General features: G+C 48.3%; 1 protein-coding gene across 17 annotated transcripts in view; it reads left to right on the forward strand.

The window, feature by feature from the left end:
* The window catches only part of ABLIM1 (actin binding LIM protein 1), a 299900-nt gene that overhangs the window by 125904 nt on the left and 147742 nt on the right, over positions 1-26254 (forward strand). For all 17 annotated transcript variants that reach the window (XM_074999086.1, XM_074999099.1, XM_074999098.1 and 14 more), the window contains exon 2: positions 9326-9460. In XM_074999086.1, the coding sequence (XP_074855187.1) occupies positions 9326-9460 (135 nt within the window). The remainder of the gene's footprint in view (positions 1-9325; positions 9461-26254) is intronic.

Here is a 26254-nt window from a genome sequence, read left to right on the forward strand (position 1 = left end):
ATTGTTTACACTGGGTAATGGGCAGAAGACTATTGGTTGCTATGGTCTCTGCTGTGAGTGGAGAGAGTGAGTCAAAACAAATCAATCAGTTTCTGTGCTGTGATCATGGCCCATTATTCACCCCTCTGGGTATTGATAGAAGGGCTGAAGAATAAATAACTGAGGTGCACTTAATTAATTTCTAGTGGGACAAATAAGACATTTGTTATGGCATTAATGAGAATGTGCCAGTTATTCTCAAGTCCCCTTTGCTGAACAGCAAAGAAAGGTTGGGAATAATAGGCCAAGGAATTAACAAGTTTCCTTGTACAGGACTAGGATAGAATTGATAGGACTTGTCTTCCAAATCTAGATGAGTAGGTTAAATGACTCAGCCCATTCTCGAGTTTGGCATTTGCTGCATGAGTGCCAGAAACTGGGAGAAGACACAGGGGATGGATCACTTGGTGAATATCTGTTCTGTTCACTCCCTCTGAATCACCTGACATCGATCTCTGCTGGAAGATGAGATACTGGGCTCAAGGGACTGTCAGTCTGACCCAGTCCTTATGACTGTGAGGTTCTGTTATCCAGACAGTGTCCAGTAGTCCCTCGCTTTATGTGGTTTCACGTTGCACAAAACTCGCTTTAATGCGAGTTTTGCACAATGTAAAGCTGCTGTGCTGTCAGCCTGCCTAGCTTCCTGCAGCTGCAGACAGCCAGGCAGGCTAAGAGCCCCTTCTCCTGCCTTCCCAGAGTGGCACTAGGCACTGCCCTGGGAAGGTAGGGGGAAGGCTTTTAGCCCACCTAGCTGCCTACTCCTGTGAGCAGCCAGGTGAGCTAAAACCCCCTTCCCCCTGCTCCCGAGAGTGGCACTGCTTGCCAACCACGCCGGTTCACCCTGTTAAACTCCCCCAGCCAGCTCAACCGCCCAGCTCATCCTCCCCCACGTGTGGGGCTGTGGCTCCCAGCCCTTAGTTCGCTGTGTGGGGCTCCAACCCTCCTCCCCAACACACTACCTTGGTTCACTACTATTCAATCCTCCCCCCGCCCAGCTCAACCTCCCTGTCCACAACTCACCCCCACACCCAGCGTGTGCCAGGCTCCCAGCCTCTGCGCATGCTGAGCTGTCAGTCACCAGCACGCATGGGGGCTCCAGCAGTCAGCAGCTGCAGGCACATGAGGCTCTACCTCCCCCAGCTAACCCCACCACCCTGGTTCATCCCGTTCAACCCTCTCAACCCCCTGCGGCCCCAATTCGCACTCCCCTGGCATGCAGGGTTCTGGCTTCAACCTGCACCCGGGGCCCACCTCCCCGTCATGTGTGCATGCAGGGCTCCAGCTACACCCCCGTGGCCCTTGCTCCAACTCCCTGGCCGGGCTCAACCCCTGCCCCAACCCCCTGCTTCCTAGGTCCAACCCCCTGCATGCCCCAGCTCAACTGCACCCTCCTTGCTGCCGTAACCCACCCCAGGCTTAACCCCCCTGCCCCCTCCCAGGGCCCCAACCCACCACCCAAGCCCCCCAACTTACTCAAAATCCAAGGTACGTGAGAGTTGCGTGGAATGCAATCCCTGTGTACCTTGGGGATGTACTTCGGGGAATTACTGTATGGACATGAGGAGAGGGCAGCAGAATGGAAACTATGCATGTGTCTCTCTGCTTGTCAGACGGGCACATTGGCAGGACAGTATGCTGTTGTACTTGAGTGTAATTCAAAAAACTGTGTATCCGGGGCAAGGCCAGTTACGATGTATAATTGTTAACTAAGTTCAGCACTTGTTACTGCTGTAATGACCCACATCTATGCTGGGGATGGCTGAAGTGTTTTATTTCTTACCCTATACAATTTGGCTATGTTTGGTTGTAAACATTCGCTCAATAAAACTCCTTTAGTCTGTATTCAGGCCACTTTGAGAGGTAACATCTCACTAGCATTCAGATGTGGCCTTGGTTGTGCTTTAGTTGCTGGTTGTGGCCTGTACCACTTCATTGTTTCCAAATCCAAACTAGGGCTGATAGAAAAACTTGAGGGGAGAATAGTATCAGAAGAGTAGTCCTGTTCGTCTGTATCCACAAAAACAATGAGAAGTCCGGTGTCACCTTATAGAATAACAGATTTTTCAGAGCCTAAACTTTAATGGGTCTTTGCCCACGAAAGCTTATGCTCCAAAAACTCTGTTAGTCTATACAGTGCCACTGGACTTCTTGTTGTTTCTGAGGGGAGAATAGGTTGAGAGACTATACCGTTTAGGGCTAGGGCAGAAACTACAGGTGGGAATATGAAAAATCAGTTACTGTTGGAAAAGATGTGGTGGTAGCCTTGTAACTTGACTTCTGTGAGCATTCAGGCTTAATGGAGGTTTATTGGCAGTTCCGGAAACTTAAAGCAGCTCTCAGCTAGTATAACGGTTGATTGTAGTTTCATGTTACCAATTCTCTGCATTGTTTTTCCTGTGTTAATCCAGCATTGAGCTGAAGGTGATTGTTTTACAGAGCAGCTGTTCCAGGAAGTGTTTGTGAGAGTGCTGACTGTTTTCAACTCCTCACATCCCAAGAGGCTGAGTGTCTTCCAGAAGGTGTACACTAAGATCCATAACTAGGGTGGGCCGCTGCAGCAAGTGCTCAGGACCTTCTAAGTGGTCAGGTCCTAAGATGTCATTGGAGTTTTCTGTTACACAACCATGGTTGGACTCCTGCGCAGCTGAGTACTATTCAGGTTGTCCAGGTGCAAGTTTAAAGGTGATTTGCAGATTGAGTGGGAGAAGACAGTGCATTTTGACCAGTACCACCAAGACTAACACGATCCCCTGAGTGGTGCTGTGGGATGTTAACTTTAACACAGAACAGATGGGGTACCTGTTTTAACGTCGCATCTGTGGGAGGGAGCATGAGTTGAACTTTGTCTCCTTTGGAAAGATAAAGGATTATGACAGTTCTGTTGGGATTCAGAACAGTTCCATGGGTGTCTGACTTTGTAGATAGAGACACTTCCACTTTTCTGTTGGTTCCTCAAATAGGAGTATGGGCAAGGGAATGGATTAAAAATGTTTTTAAATTGGATTTTTGTATTGTTTATAAGAAGATTTTCTTGAAAAATAAACTAGTTTCAAATTATATCTGAATTTTTAATGCAAAATATATTCAAGCCTAAATGTAACACATGTTAAAACATTTCAATAAAACATAAATATCCTAAATCCGTGAGCCTCTATCAAAACTTTTGAGTTAAAGGCATTGTTTTTATATATATAAAGAGATTTTTTTTCATCTGATTCTAGCTTCTAAAGTCAAGCTTTTTAAATGTGGCACAGTAGGCCCTGTACTGTTCTAAGAACTTGTTTCATTAAATAAAAATACATTTGATGGGCTATTTTGTATGTTTGCTTAAATTCCATCCTAATTCAGCTTGACACAAATGATGATGAGCAAAAAATTAATTATCTAGTAAATAAGCCATGTATCACCATTTTCTAATTTACTAAAATGTACCGTTAATAACATTACGTATTAAGCTATATAGTTACTTAAATATATGCAGTTAGTGGGGCTGACAGCTACGACGGGGGCTCGGGGCAACGGATGAAGCGCCTGTGGCCCTGGAAGGGGTGGGGCCAAGGGTTAGAAGGGGCAGGGCCAGGGGCAGTTAGCCCTTAGTGCCGCCTGGACTGTGGTGCTGGGCCTCCCTCCCTCACAGTGGTGCAGAGTGGCACAGTAGTGCTGTCGTGGCACTTCAAAGGGGCCTGGAGCTCTGGCCACTGCTGCTGCCTAAGTGGCAGTGGCCAGAGCTCCTGATCAGTTGCCCCTTTTGCGCTCCCCCCCGCCCATCGGTGGGCTTGTATGTAGAGTATACCCTCCTAGGTAGCACACATTCCGGATCTAGTATGAAAACTCTTTTTGGTTGTGTTAATGGCTATATCAACTAATGAGATCGCACTTTTTATAGGAAAATACCAAACACAAATACAAAAATGGATTAAAATCAAGGCTTTCCTGTAGCTAACTTAAATCATTATTAAAGCAATCCACCATGCCTTGCAGAATGGAATAGTTGGCTCCATTTCTTGCCTGCCAAGCTCAGTTTGTCAATGTGCAAATAAATCTGAATCTGGAAAATGACCAAGTGTTAATGAGGCTCAGACAAAAGTCAGTACTTTCTAAAGCACTGTGTTCCAGATACTGCTCACATTGGCTCCTGTGTGGAGCAGGATTGGACCCCAGTGGGTTTGCTGTGACCTCACCTTTACAGTATCTTCCTGGTGAGACATTTCCCAGAATCTTCTCTCTGATTTGCAGTAAAGAGGCAGCCTAGTCTCTGGTTTGCAGCAGAGGCAAGAAGCCCTGCCAGCGGAACCTGCTGTTGAGTCAGCAGTCAGTCAAGGTGGTTCTTTGGTCTCCAGAGCAGACTAGCTCAAGGAGTAAGTTTCAGGCAGACAAATATCATCAAGTGTGGCTGCAGTTTTTATTTTGTTTTTTAAGGAGGGAACAAGTAGCCTAAGAAGTGACTCTGTGCTTGCTGAGACAGTGATACACACAGCTGACCTGAACCTTTTCATTCCAAGTGCTGCTTTTTGGAATGTAGCAGTGACATTATAGATTTAAATGTCCCCCAGCAAATGTGTCCCTATTTTTATTAGGGTGACCAGATTTTCCAAAGAGAACAAGGGAACTTGCAGGGCTGGCCATAGCTACTTGCTCTGTTCTCCCCATCCCCAGTTGCTTGCCTGAGTCTCTTCTCTCACTTCCTTCCACCTACACACACACTCAAGGCTGTTGCTGATTGCACCAACCCTGCTTACTCTCTGCGTGCTTGAGCCTGGGCTTCCCCCTGTGCAGGACTGGAGTCTCTGCTCAGCCCCTGCACACTCCTCCACCCTACACCCCTGGGGTGAGTATATTTCCCAAAAGGGAAAACAGGACACCTCATGGTGCTACCCCAGGGGCCCCTCTCTCCCCAGCTGCTGACCTGAGAGGGGACTCCCCTTCAGGACTGGCCCACACCACTGCCCCGTGGCCTGCAGACCACCTAATGCCCACCCCTGCCCTACGCCCTGCTCAGGGGCTCCTCATTTAAATAAGTCTCCAAATAAACTTGTAAATTATTGTTTTTCTGACTGTAGCTGAACTTTAGTCAAGATCTGGTTGTTAAAGGGGTCTGCACTCAGGGGTGGTTTCGTGAACATTCTTCCACATAGTCCGCTGCCACTCGTCATCCCAACCGCACCCCCCAGTTCCCTGTTGTGTGCTTGCTAGTGAATGTGAAAAGGGTTATCTCTGGTACTGAAACCTTTGCTGTGTCATCAGATTTCCAAAGGGAAAAGCGTGCAAGTGACTCCTTGGAAAAGAGCAGCAGTTGGTTGCTGAAGCTCAGGAGCAAAGCCAGAGCCGATGCCCCTGTGATGGGCCCCATAATTAGCTCCATCAGGGAGCTCACATTGGACATGGCAGCTGAGAGCACTTTGTTTACTCTAATGGACCTGAAAGGCAAGACATCGTGAGAAACTTACCTCATTACTGGCAATGCAATACTGATGCCCAGTTTTGGTGCAACTTACTTTTTATTTAATTCCAAATATTAGGGAAAATGTGTCTTAGGTGCACAAGGGGTATCAGGACTCTGATAGCACAGAATTTGTTAAGGAGTCGTATGCACACAAGAAAGAGAGAGCAGAATGTTGGAAGGAGGGAGGTTATCTTGCACCATAAAAATTAATAGGAGCTTTGCTGTTCTCTTCAATGGGACCTGGGTCTGGACCATTCTCCACCATACAGATCAGAGGCGAGTTTTACTCACTGTGTTTTGAAATAATACAAGGCAGAAGTTTCTAATAGGTTTGGGTTTTTTAGTTCTTTTCTAGTACTTAACTTGTAACTAAGTTAATACACTTGGAAGATTAACCCCCTGTGTTTGTCTATCGCCAAAATAGTATGGCATTGCACATTAGAAGACGTGCACTCAAGGCAATGTGCTTATGGGTTCTTATTTAGCAGTAACTGCTAATTAAAGTATTAGTTGGCACTCCTCTCTGTGTTCTGCTTACTCGTGTGAATTGAATCTCTGTTCTAGGGATGTAGATGAGACGATATGTTCCACAGAGGAAGAGGTAAAGCTTCATATTCCAGTCAAGGAATCCAGGCAGTTAAGCTTGCTCGAAATGTTTTAAATAGAAGAATAGTGCTAACCAAATGACAGGTGCCTAGTTAAAAGTTTAGCTGAATTTGAAGCTATAAACTGTTGCCTGAAATTTAACTGTAGGGGTTTATATGGAGATATACCTATCTCATAGAACTGGAAGGGACCTGCTGTTTTTTCTGTTTAATATGTATTGCCCACCTAACGAGTGTAATAGATCATCTTTGTCCGGCTTGTCCATGTCCGTCCCTCCACGAACACAAGTCGATGACAGCCCATTGTCAGCAGTGCAGGTTGCTCCTCCTTCGTCCGTCACCCTCAGGACCTGATCCATCCCAAATGAGGGAATTTGCAGGGTGAAGGGAGGTTCCCAGCCTTGCCCCACACCTCCAGCCCTACCAGTCCCCTTCCTCTTGGCTGGTCCCTGGCCCCATTGTCCCTTCAGAAGCTTGCTCCAGCCCCTGCTTGTCTGCCGCACAAGCCTCAGCTGGGGAGTTGGCTCCAGCCCCCGCCAGGGAGCCAGCACCAGCCCCAGCTGGGGAATTGGGCTGCCGGCACAAGCCATGCCTGGGGAGTCTGGCAGCTGGATCTGGCTCTGGTCAGGCTGCTGGCACAAGCCCCAGCAGGGAAGCCAGCTCCACATCTGGCAGGGGAGCTGGCACCTGGGACCCAAGCCCTGACCTCCCCTGCACAAGGCAGCCAGCTCCCCTGACACTGGGCTCGCATGAGGCAGGGCTCCCAGCCATGGGCCCTTTCCCTTGCAACCTCCCTGCTGGGAGTCTCTTATCCAGTAACATCCAGGGTCCTGCCAGATGATGGATGTTCCCAGACAGGAGAATTCTGGTTTTGAGAAGTGCAGCCCGTATAAGACAGAATCTGTACAAAATAGCCAAGTGTCTTTCCCAACAAATTTATGCTCTAAAAAGATGAACATGCACAAAAAAGAGTAAACCAGCGTGGCTCTATGGCAAAAGTGCTTAAAGAATTGGTAGGTACATTTCCAGAAGCTTATTGAAGGAGGAGGGGGAACTCACAATGCCAATACTAGATGATGGCCTGTGGTGAAGGTAAACAGCTGTGTGAAGGAAAGTGGGAAGTTGAGAGAGAGAGGCTGACCAAGGAGGATGTTTGGTAAAGTGAAGGGCAAGGAAGTAGAAGGTGTTTAGAGCAGAGCAGTGCGAGAGGTTCCCAGAACAAAGGGTTACTTTATATGGTAAATGGTGTGAAATATGCAGTGAATACAAACCCACACAGAACTTCATACAAATGCTGGCAGAAGGCAATATGGTGATTCAAGTAAGTAGAAACACAGAGCATGTATGTGTTATCCTAAAAATACATTGGGGACACCTCCCTGGGCTGCATCCTCCCTGACTAAATTGACCTTGTCAGCTCTGGCCTTCCTCTTGACTGGCAGTCTCTCCTTTTCATGAGCCTATAAAATTAGACCTGCCTCTGGAATCTCCTCTACATTGCATCTGATGAAGTGGGTGTTTGCCCACGAAATCTTATGCTCCAAAATATCTTTTTAGTCTATAGGATACCACAGGACTTCACATTGTTATTGGGGAGCAATGCCACTATTCTGAAAATAGTATACTGACCTTCCTGTAGTAGAGGAAGAAAAATAACAGGGGGAGGTAACAAAGGTACCTGAGGTAACAAAATTGAGCCAAATTCTGTACTGATTCACCCCAGGTTTTTCCAGTACAGTCCTTGAGGGGCTTATTGGCTCCTCTAGTCTGATTCCACCCAGGTCTTAACTGAAAGTTAAACGTTGTTCAGAAGTAAAACGTGGAGCAGTGCCAGTTTTATTAGTGCAGTAAAGTGTGGATATAGCATTGATGAGATCTTTCCATCTGCTCCTATTGAGAAGCTATTCACTGCTGTAGTTGCTGGAGTTAAGAACTCAGAGCAAAGTGGAATGTCTGTATGATCAGCACATAGATTGCTCTTTCCTTTGTCACGGTTCTCTCCCAGTCGTGCTGTGAGTCTGCACTTGGGAATTGTGCTAAAAGGTATTTGTTTGTTGGTGCTGGCTACCTAGCAAGCTTAAAATGTGGTTGGCTGTGCCCATTTCTTTCCTCTGTTGCCTTTACTATGTCTGGGTTGTTCCTCTACACCAGGTGTGGGCAGTAATTTTTGATGGGGCCAGTCCAAGATTTTGGTAAAGGGTCAAGGGCTCCACTGTTCTGTGGAGGGTGTGCGGGATCTGGGATGAAGGTTGGGTACAGAAGGGAGCTTGGGGTAGGGGATTGGGGTGCAGGAGAGAGTGTGGGGTCTCAGAGAGAGTTTAGGTGGAGGAGGCGGTTGTGACCTGGGGTAGGGTATGGTCTGGTAAGCGGTATGAGTCCAGGGGAGGATTCTGGTCTGAAGGAGGGGCGTAGGAGGCAGATGCAGTGTCTGAGAGGGGTCTGGGGTAGGGGATGCTCAGAGTGTGGGTAGTGACCTGGGGCAGGGAGTTGGCATGTGGGGGCTCTGGCTGAGAGGTGCTTATCTAGGTGGCTCCTGGCCAGCAGCCCAGTGGGACCCACAGTCAGGCTCCTTTCTGCTGCAATCCCAGGCCACTCAAAGCAGCCCGCTGCTGGCTATGTGCACCTGTGCACTGGGGCCAGGGGAGACTTTGCATGCTGCTCCTGCCCCCAGCGCAATCCTCACAGCTCCCATTGGCTGAAAAGTCTTGGCAGGCCAGATCCAACCATTAAGCTACACTTTGCCCACTTCTGCTCTACACATGAGCCACATTCCATTGAAGTGAGAGAAAGTACAAACAAGCCAGGTGGCTTCCTGTTGTTCATCTGACTTCAGATGCCATTTCTGTGCTTGGATTTTGTATGTGGTAGCAGGCAGTGGCATAGCTTGTTGAATACCTTCATGCACACTTGCTGAGTGTTCTGTAACTGTAGATTGTACTTGTGCAGTCAGTGATGGGGAGAGTGATTGAAATCACAAAGGGATTTGTTCTCTTTCTATTTCCCTGCCTGTCTAGGTGCGATAAGGTAGATAAGGTACATGACTTAAAACACTATTTTATGGGAAAAGTACAGATGGATACACAGAGTCTCTGTTAACATGTTAATTTGTAGGATGGGCATGTAATGTAATCTATGGAGAGATTACATACCACTCTCTGGAGGTTGAGAGCACAGATCTCTGAAGGGATGAAAACCCCTACGCTGCCTTTCCTATAATGACATCTTTTGGTTTTTGCAGTGGCCCACTCCCAAGAACCTCCTCACTCCACTGAGAAGCCCGTCATCCACTGCCACAAATGTGGGGAGCCGTGTAAAGGCGAAGTGCTCCGTGTCCAGTCCAGGCACTTTCACATCAAATGCTTCACCTGCAAAGGTAATGAATTCATACATCTGAATGGCTCAAGCCACTGCCTTGAGTTGATTGTGAGGGGTTAACCTTGGACAATGTCATTGGCAACATCTGTGGGCGGAGATGGAGTCAATCAAAAGAAGTCTGTATTTCTCAAAATACACTCTCCCAGAACTTGTGGGTGGGGAAGGTGGATGATCAGTGGAGAGTTGGCTGAGTCATAAGTGTAACATCATTCACCCAAATGGCACCAAAAAGACAGAATTCTCTAAGATAACATTTAAGTAATCGGTCCTTTAAAAAAAAACACGGATGATGCTAACAACCAGTTCCTCTGTTCTTATGACTGTTGGATGCAGAGATTCCCATTATAGAACTGCCATCAACTCAAAAAAACCACTTCACTCTGCTTTTGTATATTAGTTATCATCACTGCATGTAATATTAAGATTAATGAAAGCTGAAACTTTTTAGGTAGTCATGTTTCCGTTGTATGGTCAGTTAAGACCATGTTTAGAATGTCACTGGATTGGGGTCTTAGTCAGGTTTGTCTGTTTTATGTGGGGAACAGGAGAACACTACCTGTAAGGGGGAAAAACAGGCATGATTTCAATGCTTGGGCCAGGCGGAATGGGGAGGGAGCAACACTGCCACTTCTGACGTTGCACAAAACATAGATTTTATGTAGGGCTTATTTTCTGCTGGAACACCATGGAACAGCATGCCAGCACCTTTTCCCTGGGTGGTGTGGGGTGCCTGATCAGGAGCCGTTATGGGCAGTTCGTGCTTGGCCACACCATGCTGGGAGCTGCTCTGGGTGAGAGAGCCAGAGGAGCCACTGGCTGCTCCTGTGTGAGGTAGGTGGGGGGCAGTTTGGGGCTGCAGTGTGGGGTTAAGCCTGGGGACAGGGGGGTGGTTTGACGCTGTAGGGGAGGGTTAAGCCTGGGACCAGGGGGTGGTTTGGGGCTGTCGGGAGGGGGTTAAGCCAGGGAGGGGGGTTTGGAGCTGCTGGGGTGGTTAAGCCACCTGGGGGCACTGGGGGTGTGCAGTTGAGTTCCAGCACCTTTCTTCTAGAAAAAAGCACTGGTTTTATGCAAGACTCTTTTTTGCATTTGATAGTTTTGTAAAATCATGGTGGCTCTTCAAGTGATGGTCCCTAGTGTGTGTTCCACACTGGCAGTGCATGTGCAAGGGGTGTCTGGTTTGAGAATCTTTTTGTAAGCTGTGTCTGTTGATCTGATGTGAACAGTTCATCTGAACCAAGGTCATAAAGGGCAGTATAGACCGATGCCTTTCCAGTTCCTTTTTACTGCCACATGACTTGAGTTGGAATCCACTGTGTCTGCTTTAATATTCCTCTACTTTAATACCAGTAAATGTAATTTGTAAATACTTAGTAGTTTAGATTTAGCATTTGTAATGTTTTCTGTTAGTATATCAGGTGGGTAGCTATTCTCTGTGGACAGGGACTGTGCAAGGAACCCTGGGATTCAGGTTGTGGGTCTCCTGCCCCTTACTTTCTCCATGATGAACACCAGTTATGGCTCTATTGCCTTGGTGATGCTCACATTGCCTCCAAGTACAATATCTATGTTTCCTTCCCTTCCGGGACTCCTGAGGGTCAATAAATCTGTCTATTGAATAAGGCCCTAGTCAGATCCAGGCCACTTTCTCTGCCCAGTGGATGTCAACTGGCTCATTCAGAGTTTGCAGAAAAAGTTGAGCAAGATCCACCAGTCCTGTCGGTTGCGAATGCTTTGTGATCCTCCTAACTGCATTGGGCAGGAGTTCCATCGTCTCCATCTCGACCTGATCACCAAAAGCATTATCAGGATCTGTTACGGGGGGTAGTAACCAGACTCAGAGGTCCAGGACACATGCATAGTGTAGCTGTGTGGCCCTTCTGCGGTGGTCCTCCATAGACCTTTCTTCTAAGTTTAATTTGATTGTAGAGACTCTCTTCACTCTCTTAAAGAGTTGAGGACAACCATCTGCTCTCAGGACATTTATACCCCTGCTGAAAAGAGGAATCATATGCAACAAGTACACCCAGACCTTCCCTGAAGGCATTTTATCAACAGTTACCTTGTGAACTTCCTAGAAAAGACCTATGAGTCCATCTAGCATCAATCAGTATCTTTCATCCCCCACCCCCCCATTCAGGACTGTCTTTAGTTGTACGATGACCAAGTGCCTAAAGGAGCTAATTAAAACTCTTCCACCAGTGGTGACATTAAAACCACAAAAGGACCTTAACCTCATCCTTTTTGTTTTTCACCAAATCACCTTCAAACTGTTAACCACCTGGAAAGGTTTTCTGTTGTATCATCTCAGAATTCAATTTATTAGATACACTTCACACTGCTCCTTGTTCAATCCCCGTTTAATGGTGAAATCATCATTATATTTATATAAAGTTTTCATAACAAATTTTATTTTAAACTGTTGCTCTGGGGTCAAAGCCCACAAAGTTTTGTACAATCAGTCGGTATAGGGAAGATGTCAGAATTCCAGCTCAGGTTCCTTTCTGGCACCCAAACCCTCATAGCTCTGGGTCTGACTGAGAGTGATAGTGGTATTTTCCAAGCACTTGGTCATGCCTTGATTATGTTAGTGTTGTTCCTCTTTGATTTGCATATGCCTTGCTGAACCTTTGGGATGGTTGGTGGTACACACAAGAAAGACTGTTCTAGGCAGGCAATGAAGACAGGAGCTTGACATTTTTTCCAACAATATCACATTTCAAGCTATCAAGAGATGTAATGGGCCTGACTCTTCCCTGTCACTCTAGTTTTAAACCGGTGTGATTCTGGCTGGGTCAGTGTGGCTGCACAGGCATAAAACTGGAACAAGTCTGTGATAAAAACAGGCCTATTTCAGAACATTATGACGCGAAAGTATCTTAAGGGTTACAAAATAACTGAAGGTCTTTATCATTCATGTTGCTTTCTCGAGGGAGACACTTGGGCTTTGATAGTTAGAGTTACTGTCTCTTACTGTTTTAAGAGCTACTAATTCAGTGGTGATTTGTGTAGCATGCAGCTTGGGGGTAACCAGATGGTAAGTGTGAAAAATTGGCATGGGGGTGTTGGACAATATGCACCTATATAAGACAAAGCCCAAGTATTGGGAGTGTTGCTATAAAATCTGGACATCTGGTCATCCTAATGCAGCTTGTAGTTAGGGGTATAACTGAAATCCATCCTACTCACATTGCTCTTCAGAACCAATCCCAAAGCACATTAAGAAGAAGTTCAGACGGGCTGACACCTATAATGTACAACTGCAACCCTACGCTGAGGGACAGGAGCATCTCTGAATTCATCTGTGTGCTGAATGGTGATTGGCAAGTGGCTGTACATCACTTAGTACCTAAACCAAAGCCTATTGAAATCCGGTGGAAAGGCTCTCCTTGTTTTCACTGGCCCTAATGTTTCACAATGACCTGAGTGCATATGACCAGACACTCCAGTCATCTGTGGACTTCAAGTCTGAGACATTTAGCAGAGAGTAGCCTAACTCTGCCTCACCCTTGGAAAGAGAATTCTGTTAGCTCTGAGCAAGTAGCAGAGAATTACAGCTCCTAGAGCCAGCCAAGGGGTTGACCGTGATGAAAATGATTAAGCCCAGCGTGTTATCCTATATATTCAGACAGTCTGCATGTACACAACGGCTATGGCTGCACTACTGTGATCTGTCGACAGACGTTGCTGTTGGAGGAGATCTTTCAGCAAAACTGTCGACAGATCACGTCCACACGCAAGCAGATTGAAAGACCAGTCTGCTCTGTCAACTGAGAGTGGCCAGACTGCCCAGCTGCGCTCTCAGCAGAACAGCCAACTGGAAGAAACAGGGCTGCTTGGTGAACTGGAAGCCCTGTCTTTTGACAGAGGGACCCCCTAGCATCTGCACAGCTTTTTTGTCAACAGAAACTGTCAACAAAGGCGTTATTCCTCATCACAGAGAACCAGAACGCTGTTGGCAGAACTGCCGAGTTTTGTCGACAAAACTCTCTAGTGTAGACATAGCCAATGTATGCTGTTTTTCATTCTGCATTTGCAGATCTTTGTAGGAGCCATTTTGAAGGTGCATGTCAAGTGCAGTGGTTTTTGAAATGCAATAATACATTGCAAGGAGCAATCGCATACTTAAGTGCAGGTGCATGGTGATAAATGTGTGCAATATCTGAAGACAGTTCTGAAAATCAGGCCTTGGGTAATCTGTATTCATATAAATGTGCATGCACATACATATTCAGACAGGGGTCCAAAAGAATTCCCAGACCCCTAAGCAAGGTGAAGAGGAGCAGCTCTGCACTTTCACAAGGTGTGGGGCCTCACCAGAAGGGGCGGGGCTGGCACATCCAGCCTTCAGTGCCACCCCGAGTGAGCTATGGACCTCCCCACATCCTCCAGTCCTTCATGCCATCCAGAACTCCGGTGGCAATTTAAAGAGCCCACTGCTCCAGCTGCCACCTCTCCCTTGCCCCCGCCATCTGGCACAGAAAGAGAGGGAGAGAAAGTGTTACATATCAGAATAAATTAGCACCTCTGGGGCCTGTTTGGGAATGTCATAGCCAAACAATTTTCAGAAGGAAAATACAGAGAGAGCATTTATTCTTCTCAGCCTGTTGCATAAATTAAGATGAAAGGTGATATTCCTTGTCCCTGCATCATTAGATGTCTTCCTTTCAATTAAATGGTGCCGTTTAAATTGTCATTGAGGAAGGGAATGGGATGGTTGGGGGATATTGAGAGCTGTGAGTAAGTATTTGTATCAGAAATGTGACTGAAAACTTCATTTGGTAGCTGTTACAGTGAACAGCTTTGCCTGAATTGCAGCCTTTTACTGTTTCCTTAAAAAACAAACAAGTATTATTTACAGCATAAACCATCCCTTGCATCTTGTAGTTTGTTTATAAATACGTAGGACAAAGTGGAGCGATGATCTCAACAGTCACCATGGCTGTCAGCAGTTCTATTAGGGTAACATACATATGTTTGGTGTGGTACATTTACTGGGCTTTTAATAACAATGTTTAGCTCTTTATACACTGATTTATATTTTCAAAATAGTAACTGATTGGTCCTCAGAATGTTCTCCCATGTAGGCAAGGGACATGCTCCAAAGGGGAAAACTTGAGCAGAAAGTGTTTCAGGGGCAGGTTGTGCAGTCAGTACTCCACTTTGAATAGCTCCTTGTAGGACTAGTCAGTCAGGTATTCACGTGACTAGCAGATCATTGGCAGGAGTCAGACTTTTACATTCATTTGCCAAATTATTTGCTAAAGACCCATATTGAGTCAGAGCAAGGAGGAGAACTCAGGAATGGTTTCCTATGCTCAAAGGAACTATACTGGCGCTTCCCTTTTTATTGTTAGTCCTGTCAGGGGTGGTCTCCAGAAGATTGTGGTTGATCCTGCCATGAATACAGGGGACATGACTTGAAGAGCTCTCAAAGTCCTTCCAGGATGATTCTTTGATTTTAACACATATGAGCTGCGTCTACACGTGCATGCTACTTCGAAGTAGCGGCACCAACTTCGAAATAGCGCCCGTCGCGGCTACATGCGTCGGGCGCTATTTCGAAGTTAACTTCGACGTTAGGCGGCGAGACGTCGAAGTCGCTAACCTCATGAGGAGATAGGAATAGCGCCCTACTTCGACGTTCAATGTCGAAGTAGGGACCGTGTAGACGATCCGCGTCCCGCAACGTCGAAATTGCTGGGTCCTCCATGGCGGCCATCAGCTGGGGGGTTGAGAGATGCTCTCTCTCCAGCCCCTGCGGGGCTCTATGGTCACCGTGGGCAGCAGCCCTTAGCCCAGGGCTTCTGGCTGCTTCTGCGGCAGCTGGGGATCTATGCTGCAGGCACAGGGTCTGCAACCAGTTGTCAGCTCTGTGGATCTTGTGTTGTTTAGTGCAACTGTGTCTGGGAGGGGCCCTTTAAGGGAGCGGCTTGCTGTTGAGTCCGCCCTGTGACCCTGTCTGCAGCTGTGCCTGGCATCCCTATTTCGATGTGTGCTACTTTGACGTGTAGACGTTCCCTTGCTGCGCCTATTTCGATGTTGGGCTGAGCAACGTCGAAGTTGAACATCGACGTTGCTGGCCCTGGAGGACGTGTAGACGTTATTCATCGAAATAGACTATTTCGATGTCGCAACATCGAAATAAGCTATTTCGATGTTGGCTGCACGTGTAGACGTAGCCCTAGTATGCTCTGGCTACAATTTGATTCTACAGTTAACAGCATACAGATTTTTGTAACCTGGATGATAACTGGCGTAACTGTGACTGTTGTTTATAAAGATGTTCCTGAGCTGCTTACAGTAATATGATCTACACTACTTTAACCAATGTCACCCAGCAAAGAGCAAGGCTGAGGAAACTTGTGTCTGCCTTTAGATGCAGGGCTGTGCTTTTGTCATGCTAGTGTTTATTGAATTTGGCGCTTGTGAAGGGTGATGGATGAGAAGTCCTAAAGAGTCCTAAGAAGATGGCAATGTACAACTTCATCATGTTGCACTGCTAATGGGACACAGGTCCTTGTGATGGAGACAGCACTCCTCAGCTACAGGCATCTTAGTTGTCTAATTCCACACAACATATTGGCTTAGACACGAGGCCTTACAGCAGTCGTCTCCAACCTTTTTACATCCAAGTTCACTTTTTGAATTTAAGGGAAACTTTTCCAAAGGCCTCACCCTGTCTTCTGCATGCTTCCCCCATGAGACTGCCTGCTGTGTCTCTCTTTACCCACTTCTTCCTGGAAGCCAGACGGCGCTTAGCGCTGGCCTGTGGCCTGGTGTGGGACTTGAGGCTTGGGCTAGCCAGTAGCTCAAGCTGGTAAGGAGGGAGGAAGTGGAGGCGCACAGGCAGATCTCGTGTGTAAAGGCCAGGGGACTTGCCTCCTCAGAGGGGCTTTACCCACCACTCATGGTGCTTGGAACTGAGAGCATTGATTTGCCTGTGTTCAAGAAAATAGGACATTATAAATCGTAAATAAACAAGGTTGCAACAAAGAAACACTTCGCTCTATTGCTAGTTTCTCCTCCTAACAGAAACAACCTTCAAGACCCTGAATTTGGCAAACCACAGCTATCAGAAGGGTATTAGTATTGATTAGTGAACCTCTTAGTTTCCACTGGCATGCTCATATGGTAGCCTTTATACACGTGAGCGATACTAGTTTTGCCGTGGGGACAAGTACAAAAGGTAAGAATCCCACTAAATTGTTGAATGTGCTGTGTAATGGGCCGTGCTAGTGAATTTATCAAGAAAGAATCGTGAATATCTGTTTGTTTTTTCCTGAGTCACGAATAAAATTCAGTGTTTCAGTGCAGTTACTCATGGGGGAAAAAAGATTCTCTGCCATGAGTACTCTCAGATCAACATATTCCCTACCACCATGCGTTAACCAGCCCATGCTTTCTCTGCTCCTCACTCTTGGATATTTCCACAGATGCTAGTTTTCAGGATAGGGCTGTGACTCTTTCCTTGTATAAAGTCATTAGAACTTCCCGGCAGTGTGATAAGCATAACCTCTGTGTGCTGTGCCTCTTAATCCAGAGGCGCAGCCAGCTATTATTTTATATTGCTTTAGAACCACAAGTGTATATGTCTCTTCTCCCATCACTGCATGGTCTAGATGGCTGGTTGTATTTATGGCTCACGTTAAGAACTGATAAAGAAGTGGAGAGCTAGAAATGGTATTGTTTGTCCCCAAGGAGGTGAGCTTTGCCTGCTGGTGATGCGTATGGAATCTTAGGCACTCAGCAGCTGACTCAAAGAGAATGACAGACATGCTGAGAGGGATGAAAGGTCTTTAGCAGAGCTCCTCCAGTGTCGCTGTGTTCAAGCAGCATTCTTGGACTGTTGCATAATGAAGAGCCAATAGCACAGTCCTGTGTTCCAGGTGCAGAGTTAATTAAATAGTATTTTATCTGAATATTTCATTTCATTCCCGGTGTGATCAATATGCTGTTAAGACCAATTTCATCCTCCATTTTGTTGTGTGCGCACACAAGAGAGGGAAAATGTACACACATGCATCGGGTGGGGAGGAGGTTGTTAGGAAGGTGGAAGAAAAGGAGATTCAGTTGGGGTGCATATTAATCTTGAATACCAAAAATCAGTTACAGGAAAATACTTGAATTATATAGTAATATGTTAAAGGCCTGATCCTGCAGACTCTTTAAAAAATAACATTATTTGTGAGCCATCCCACTGTTTTCAGTGAGACTAACTCAAGTGTAGTTACTCACATGCATAATGGTGCTCAGGATCAGGCCCTAAATCATGATGTGTAGATCCTGAGGCTTTTGCACTTCAGCCTGAAGGATGGATCTGATTTAAACTGGACCTGATTTCATGTCATCGTCTGCTGGTCACTGTTCTCCCGTTCTAGGTGGTAAGAGAAGAACGTGTGAAAAGACTTGATGTTAAAACAAATGAAAGCTTGATCTGTGTGTAGATCAATGGGAAATGTGGATTTTGAATGAGTGTGGTGTGTTTGAATGAACTTTCTGGTTTGCTAGAGATACTGCAAAGGTTTTATGTAGCTCTCACTCAATTTGCATACCAACAGGTTGCATTACTTCCACAGGCAAGTAGTAATTGAAGTAAGAAATACTGTATGTAGATAGCCACTTCCTTACTGTCTGTTGCTGATGCCTAATAGGAATGAATATAAATGATGAGTTTCCAACTGATTTCTCAGGAAGTTCTTATCCATCCCAGCTTGCTAATGAAGGTGGAGTGATGCCCTGAGCTTCCTAGTATCAAGCACATGGAGTAAGTACAATCATCACAGAGAGGCAGCTTTGTTATTCTGTATCTTCAAAACAAAAAAGCAGTCCTGGAGCACTTAAAGACTGACAAAATAATTTATTAGGTGCTGAAGTGAAAAAGAAGTGGGTCTGTCCCACAAAAGCTCATTACCTAATTATTTTGTTAGTCTTTAAAGTGCCACAGTACTGCTGTTTTGGTGTAGGTCCAAATAACTATGCTTACAAGTGCTTAAATCTGAATGGAGAAGTGAAATTATCACAGGTGTGCTCAAACATCAGATGTTGCTAAGCGGTGATTTCTGACTAACATCGCTTGTGAATTGTAAGACCAAACCGAGGTTTGACATGCTGGGATCATTCCTCAAACATCTTGTGAGAGAAGAGTAATTATTAACTTGCATTTGTAAGAGAAAAGTATTTTAAATAAGCACAAAGTAGTATTCATACTTATGGAACAAATATGTGAACCACCTGAGCTAGATTTCTTTTTTTTTTGAGTAGTCAAAAGGAGCTATAACTAGATGCGCCTACCGATCCCTTTATGGGATATTTAGATTGCAGGCAGGCACTCCCATTTAAACTGTGTGAGCATTTTTGGAAGCCTACATCATGTGTAATACAAAGAATTTGGGGTTGTGTGTGTGTGTGTGTTTTTTTTCTCTGTGTTTAGGATACAGTTCACTCTGTAATCTGTTGATTTTGAACTGGATCTTCAAACCTTAAAGGGATGGCAAGAAATTAAGGTAATGTACGTGGACATCACAGCAACCATGTGGAATGTGTCATAAACTTCTAGTTCTTCCACCTTTGATCTGTTACCGAATGATACAAGTTGGGGAAGATAACACTGCAAATGGAGTTTGGGAGAGGCTGTGCTGTGTATATAGTTCAATACGTCGGAGGGGAGATTTGCGATATTTGGAAATTCTTGCAATAGACCCGAGAATGCCTCGATTTAGCAACCTTTCAGAATTCTACAAATGATTCAGAATCCCCCTTCAGAGATCCCATGAAGTCTTACAAACTGTTTTATGGGGGAAGTGCAGTAGGGCTGACAGCCCACTGCTGGGCCTGGGGCCACGGTGGGAGGGGTGGCCTGGCCCTGGCAGGGAGAAGGGCAGAAGGGGCAGGGCATAGGGCTGTCAGCCCTGCCGCCACCCAATGCTCTCTTTCAGCTGCTTGCGGAGTGGTAGCACAGTGCTCCACAGCATTTCAAAGGGACTGTGGTTGCTGCATGCTGACGTGAGCTGGTCAACATAATTCTGTAGTATAGACATGGTCTCAGAGGGTACCAATAACTCACATGGCATGCTCGTGCTCTGAAAGGCTAATAGGAAGTCAGACCGGTTAGATAGGTGCAAAATTCAGAAAACCCAGGAGAGAAATTGAATCCTGAGATTGTTAGGACGCTAATGGAGGTTGGAAGCAAAAAGCCCCTTTTGTGATGGGAAACAGACCTCAAGTGTATATTTTATTGTGACTGAGCTGTTGACAAGTTGCCTGTGCAGTAGCAGGTTGATAATGATCTTTCCATAGCTCATTAGCCATGGTTGTATTTATTCTCCTTATTCTTGCTTTGAAGTGATTACCTCAGGTGAAGGATCCCTGCTAGAAAGTCTGACACTGGGAGGCTGGGTTGATCCAAAGTGATCACACATGCTGCCTACTTTTGTGCGCCCTTGAATGGAATGGAAAGGGATTGGACCCATGAGAGGCACTGATTTAGAAACTCAGTAGTATCTGGTGGTGGGGCTCACCTGGAGCTGCCAGTGGAAAAGAAAGACGTCATCTTTTATCAAAGCCTCCTAAAGAGTATAGTATTAGAAATGCCATTTGCTCTCTCCAATGGCGCTCCCTCCCTGGCCAGTTGGCTCAGCAGGCCAGGGAGGTGTTTATGTCAGCAAGCATGAATGTGGCCTCATTTCTTCAAACACATGCTCATGCAAGCTCCTGAGCTGACATTAAATATTGTCATGGGACGCTCGATCTGCTGTAACAAGCAGAAATTTGTCTGTCTCCTGCGAAGGGTTTCTCTTTCATTGCTTGTTTAAACAAGCATTTCCTATTTTACTTATTTTTTGCAGGCGAATGTATCAATTGCACATTGAAGAAAACACCTAATTGTTACCTTAATCTTCCCATTCGATGCTGGCAGGAAGAAAATGATGGGTTCTTCTTCGAGTGTCCCCGTGGGTGCTCCACCATAGGTGACGGCTTGGCCGGCGCCGCAGATCGGATCTTCCAAGCAGTTTCTGCCGGACCGCGCATGCGCCGGCGCGCGCCGCTCCCTGGCGCGCTCCTGGCCATGTGCGTGATCCGGTCCCCGCCAGTTCCTCTCAACCGCCGTCGGCTGCAAACGGAATCCGACTAGGCTAAAGCCACATAGCGTATTCAACGACTTTATTTGTTTTCTCTTTAAAGTTTTTCAGTTCTTTAGGATACCATAAGTAACCGGTTGTTATTTTGTAAAAAAAAAAACAAACAACAAACAAGCTACGGAGGGACAGCTCAAGCCAGTCCCAGTAACAAGCGCCGGAGGCCGGGAGCTAGGGCCATCAGCCCTCCTGCGGAGGCAGGCCATCGGACGGGGAAACAGCACAAAGAAGTGCTAAGTACCCACAAACAAACTCAAAGACTCACCAACAATGTCCTCCTCAGGCTTTAAAAAATGTGAGTCCTGCCGAGAGGCGATGCCAGTGTCCGATGGGCACAGTCTATGCATAAGGTGCCTGGGGGAGTCCCATGTGGCACAAAAATGCGCCTTCTGTGCAAAATTAACGACCAGAGCACGGAGAGACAGGGAGATGAGAATTAAACTGCTGCTTCTTGACAAGGCCCTCCAGCCAGACGTGCCGGAGCGGCCGCAGCAGGAGGGACCCTCCGGGGCCTTTAGAAGGAAAGCTGCCTCCCTCACTCCATCAGCGCAAAAACGGAGGAAAGTTTCTCCAACCCGATCCCTGCCGGCAGCAACAGTGAGCGGGACGGGAGGAGCGAGCAGCCCCCAGCCGCAGCAACAGCTGATCGGCGGCGGCACGGAGAGCCACGTGGAAGCGGCTCAGCCTCCGATGATCAGCCAGCTGCCCCGCACCGCAGGCAGGGTGGCGGCTAAGCAAGCGCCGGTACCAGCGGCACCGCAGGCAGCGGCACCGACCCCCGGGGAACTGGCGGTGCAGAGCGCGCAGGCACGTAGCCTGCAGGCGCAGAAGGACTCCGCACGTGCGGCACCGCCCTCGAGCGTGCCTAGCACGGTGCCGACGGGGCCGGGATCCCCCGCCCATCAGGGGGCGGAGTTACCTCCTCAAGGGAGGGGGAAGGCTGCACACAAGAGGAGGCACTGCAGCCCCTCTCCAGACACGGCTGTGGAGCTCTTTTCTCACAGCCCTCCGCTCATGTTGCAGACTCCAACCAGAAGGCAGGGGCCCCCCCTAGCCTACCCGGAGCCCCCTTCTCCTTTCCTGCAATCAGCCTCCCCATGGCTGGCACCACCCTCGCCCTTTCTGGGATTTGAATCGCTGGACTATTATGCAAAATCGCTCTCTCCAGTGTCTCGACGATCCCCCTCTCCCAGACACACAGGGTACGTGCAAAGGGAATGGTCAAAGTCACCTTCCCAGGAACAGTGCCTATACTGCCATGGTCATCCCTACCACGCGGGGCATGGACACCATCGGCAATCTACCAGGGAGAGATCCCCACATACTACCTCGTACCCCCGAGGGCAATCGCGATCGGGGACGGAGACTCAAGCATCCCAGGGGGGACTGGCCGTGGACCCACGAGATTTTCCCTCGCAAACCTCCAGCGAGAGGGCGCACCATCACCATCAAGAACCGGAGGGGTCCAAAGAAATGTACCCCAGCGGTTCCTCGTTTTCCTCCCCGGATGAGGCCACGGCCTTAGGGGACGTCCATCCCAAGGACGATCTCAAACAGTTTCAGGAGCTGTTTAAGAGGGTAGCTTTCACGCAAGGCATCCAGACAGCACAAGTGCAAGAGAAACATCATAAGCTCCTTAAAAATTTGAGCTCCCCGGCCTCCTCCAGAGTAGCAATCCCGCTTGATGAAGCGATCTTGGATTCCGCCACTACCATATGGCAGACCCCGGCAACTATTCCGCCTGTCCAAAAGAGAGCGGATAAGAAATACTTCGTGCCGGCGAAGGGCATGGAGTTCTTGTTTAGCCACCCCCAGCCAAACTCCTTGGTGGTGGAGTCCTCGCAGCAAAGATTAAAAACATCTCAATTTAAAACAGGGGGAACGGACAAAGATGCCAAGAAGCTAGAGCTGTTCGGCAGAAAGGTCTACTCCTCCTCCACTTTAACCTTGCGAATGGCAAATTATGCAGCGCACTTGGCGAACCATAATTTCGACAACTATGCCAGATTAACTTCCCTCATGGACTCGCTTCCAGAGGACAAAAAGCCGGTCCTCAAGGCCATAGTGCAAGAGGGCTACGCGGCTGCGAGGATGGAAGTTCAGATTGCTTTGGACGTTGCGGACACGGCAGCACGTTCCACAGCAACCGCAGTGGTGATGCGACGGGAGTCCTGGCTCCAGACCTCGGGCATACCGAGAGATCTGCAGGCGAAGATAATCGACCTTCCCTTCGACTTGCAGAAGCTGTTTGCTGAATCAACTGACTCGGTCCTTCATTCCAGTAAAGATTCAAGAGCCACACTCAGGACCCTGGGGATTTACACCCCTCCATACTCAAAGAAAAGGTACTACCCACAGCAAAGGCGGTACCAATACCAGCAACAGCGCCCCCAGTATCACAGGGGTTACGAGCAAGGGCGGCATCAGCAGCACCAGCAGTACAGAACCCCCAGGCGACGCTCACAACAGGGCCGTCCGTCCTCGGGGCGGGGCCAAAGGCCACAAGTTTGACATACAAATCCAGGGCTGCGCCATCACCACCATTGCACAAGATCATCCGAAACGACTTTTTCCCCATCGCCTCCGACCATTCTACGACCAGTGGCAAAGGATCACCACAGACAAATGGGTGCTGGAGATCGTAGCCACGGGGTACGCCATCCCCTTCCAGTCGCTCCCGCCGCCGCGACCCCCGCCCAAGCCCCACCCCCAGGAGGCCTCCCATGTAGCCAGGCTCAGGCAGGAGGTGGCCCACCTAGAGTTCATAGGGGCGGTGGAAAAGGTGCCGGAGCAACTGCAAGGGAAAGGGTTCTACTCTCGGTATTTCCTGACGGAGAAAAAGACAGGAGGCTGGAGGCCCATCTTAGACCTTCGTGGCCTCAACAGGTATCTGCGCAAGCAACGTTTTCGGATGATCACTATTGCCTCCATCCTTACAGCACTGGACGATGGAGACTGGTTCGCAGCCCTCGATCTACAAGACGCGTACTTCCACATAACCATTCATCCGGCTCACCGACGTTTTCTCCGGTTCATGGTGGGCAACGAACACTTCCAATAGAAGGTCCTACCGTTTGGCCTTTCCTCGGCCCCCAGAGTCTTCACCAAGACCTTGGCAGTGGTGTCAGCCTACCTGCACAGACAGGGGGTGTTTATTTTCCCGTATCTGGACGACTGCCTGCTCAAAGGGACCTCGAAAAGAGAGGTTCTCCGCATGATACGCGTCACAGCAAACACGTTCTCCTCACTTGGCCTGGTTATCAATCTGGCAAAATCAAAGATAGACCCCTCACAGGACATAGAGTTCATAGGGGCTCGCATAAACTCGGTCTCGGCGAGAGTATACCTACCAGAGGCTCGCTTTCGAGCCATCGGTTCCCTCGTGCAGGTCATCACCTTCAGCCCTACGGTGCCGGTCTTGACGTGCTTGCAGCTGCTGGGCCACATGGCAGCGGCTACGTTTGTGGTACAGAACGCCAGGTTGCACATGCGCAGCATGCAACATTGGCTGGCAAGTGTATACAAGCCGGCAGTACACACCGTTCACAGGGTGGTGTCGCCCCCACCTGGGGTGCGCGAATCCCTGCAATGGTGGGTAAACCCCGGGAACTTGCTAACAGGGGTACCCTTCCATCAGCTGCAAATATCGGTTTTCCTCACTACGGATGCCTCCCTCATAGGGTGGGGAGCGCACATGGGCGAAGAGGTGGCTCAAGGACTGTGGTCACCCACGGAACAGTCTCTACATATCAATGTTTTAGAGCTCAGAGCAGTGTTCAACGCCTGCAAACACTTTCGAGACCGTATACAAGGCAAAGTCGTCGGGATCAGTACAGACAGTACCTCCACCATGTTTTACATAAACAGGCAAGGAGGAGCTCGATGCCGTACCTTATGCGTGGAAGCAATCCGCCTATGGAACTGGTGCATCGCCCACGATATAATCCTGAGAGCCTCCTACTTGCCGGGCATGCACAACGTGAAGGCAGACCAGTTGAGCAGACGTTTTGCGCTCACCCTCGAGTGGCAGATCCGTCCCGATCTACTACGGCCGATTTTCCACGCATGGGGGTTTCCCCAAATAGATCTGTTTGCCACTCAGCACAACAAACAGTGCCCACGATTCTCCTCCAGAGCAGGGCTGGGCCGGGGGTCCGTGGGGGACGCGTTCGCGATCCCGTGGGGAGGCCCCCTGCTTTACGCGTTTCCCCCCGCAGTGCTGATCCACAAGGTTCTGCAAAAAGCCAGGAGAGACAAGGCTCGGATGATCCTGATAGTCCCAACATGGGATCGCCAACCATGGTTCCCCCTACTCCTGCGCCTGTCGGACCGCCCACCGATGCCTCTTCCGGTGGCGCCGGATCTGCTCACGCAAGCCCAGGGGTCCATAGTGCATCCGCACCCCCAAAGCCTGCGACTGCAAGCGTGGCTAATCCATGGCTCAGCTCCCTAGAGAGCACGTGCACAGTGGAAGTACAGCAAGTCCTAGAAAGTAGCAGGAGGACTTCCACTAGGAAAACCTACAAACAAAAATGGACTCGATTCATGGCTTGGTGTTCTACCAAGCAGCTGGCCCCCCTTTCGGTGCCTATACCTACAATTCTAGAGTATTTACTGGACCTCAAGAGAGCAGGACTCTCGCTATCCTCGTTAAAGGTCCACCTTGCCGCCATCTCGGCGTTCAGACATGAGGAGGGAGGGCACACGGTGTTCGCCCACCCTATGGTTACCAGGTTCCTCAAAGGGTTGGTAAACCTATACCCCCCTCGGAAACCGATTCCACCTTCGTGGAGCTTGGACCTGGTGCTTACCACACTCATGGGACCACCGTTCGAGCCCTTGGCCACGGTTCCCCTTCGCCTCCTTACAGTAAAGACGACCTTTCTTCTTGCAATTACGTCAGCCCGTCGGGTGAGCGAGCTTGCGGCAGTCATGGCAACGCCACCCTGCACTGTCTTTTCCAAGGAGGCGGTAACCATACGGCTGCATCCAGCCTTTGTTCCCAAAGTTTCTTCCGAGTTTCACATCAATGAACCTATTGTTCTACCCTCGTTCTATCCAAAGCCTCATAACTCCAGCGAAGAGGCGCGCCTACACCTCCTGGATGTGAGGAGGGCGCTAGCCTTCTACGTAGACAGGACCAAGTCCTTCCGAAAAACGGATAGACTCCTGGTCTCCCTCGCTCCCAAATCTAAAGGAGAAGGTCTCTCATCGCAGAGAATCTCAAAGCACATTGTATCCTGCATAAAAATGTGCTACGAGCTCAGAAAGACTCCTTTGTCGGCCACTCCCAGGGCTCATTCCACCAGGGCGGTGGCAGCATCAACAGCCTTTTTCAAGGGCGTTGCATTGAAAGACATTTGCAGAGCGGCGACCTGGTCATCCTACGACACGTTCGCCAAACATTACGCCCTTCACAGGGTATTCCAAGAGGATACCCGTCTCTCTGCAGCGGTCCTCTCGGGGACCAGCTGCACATAATCCGATTACCCACCACCTATCTGGGTTACTGCTGGGTAGTCACCTATGGTGGAGCACCCACGGGGACACTCGAAGAAGAAAGAGAAGTTACTCACCGTAGTAACGGTGGTTCTTCGAGATGTGTCCCCGTGGGTGCTCCACTTCCCGCCCATCCTCCCCGCTTCGGATCTCTGTTA

The sequence above is a fragment of the Carettochelys insculpta genome, chromosome 7 (assembly GCF_033958435.1).
Source record: "Carettochelys insculpta isolate YL-2023 chromosome 7, ASM3395843v1, whole genome shotgun sequence".
Taxonomy (NCBI): domain Eukaryota; kingdom Metazoa; phylum Chordata; order Testudines; family Carettochelyidae; genus Carettochelys; species Carettochelys insculpta.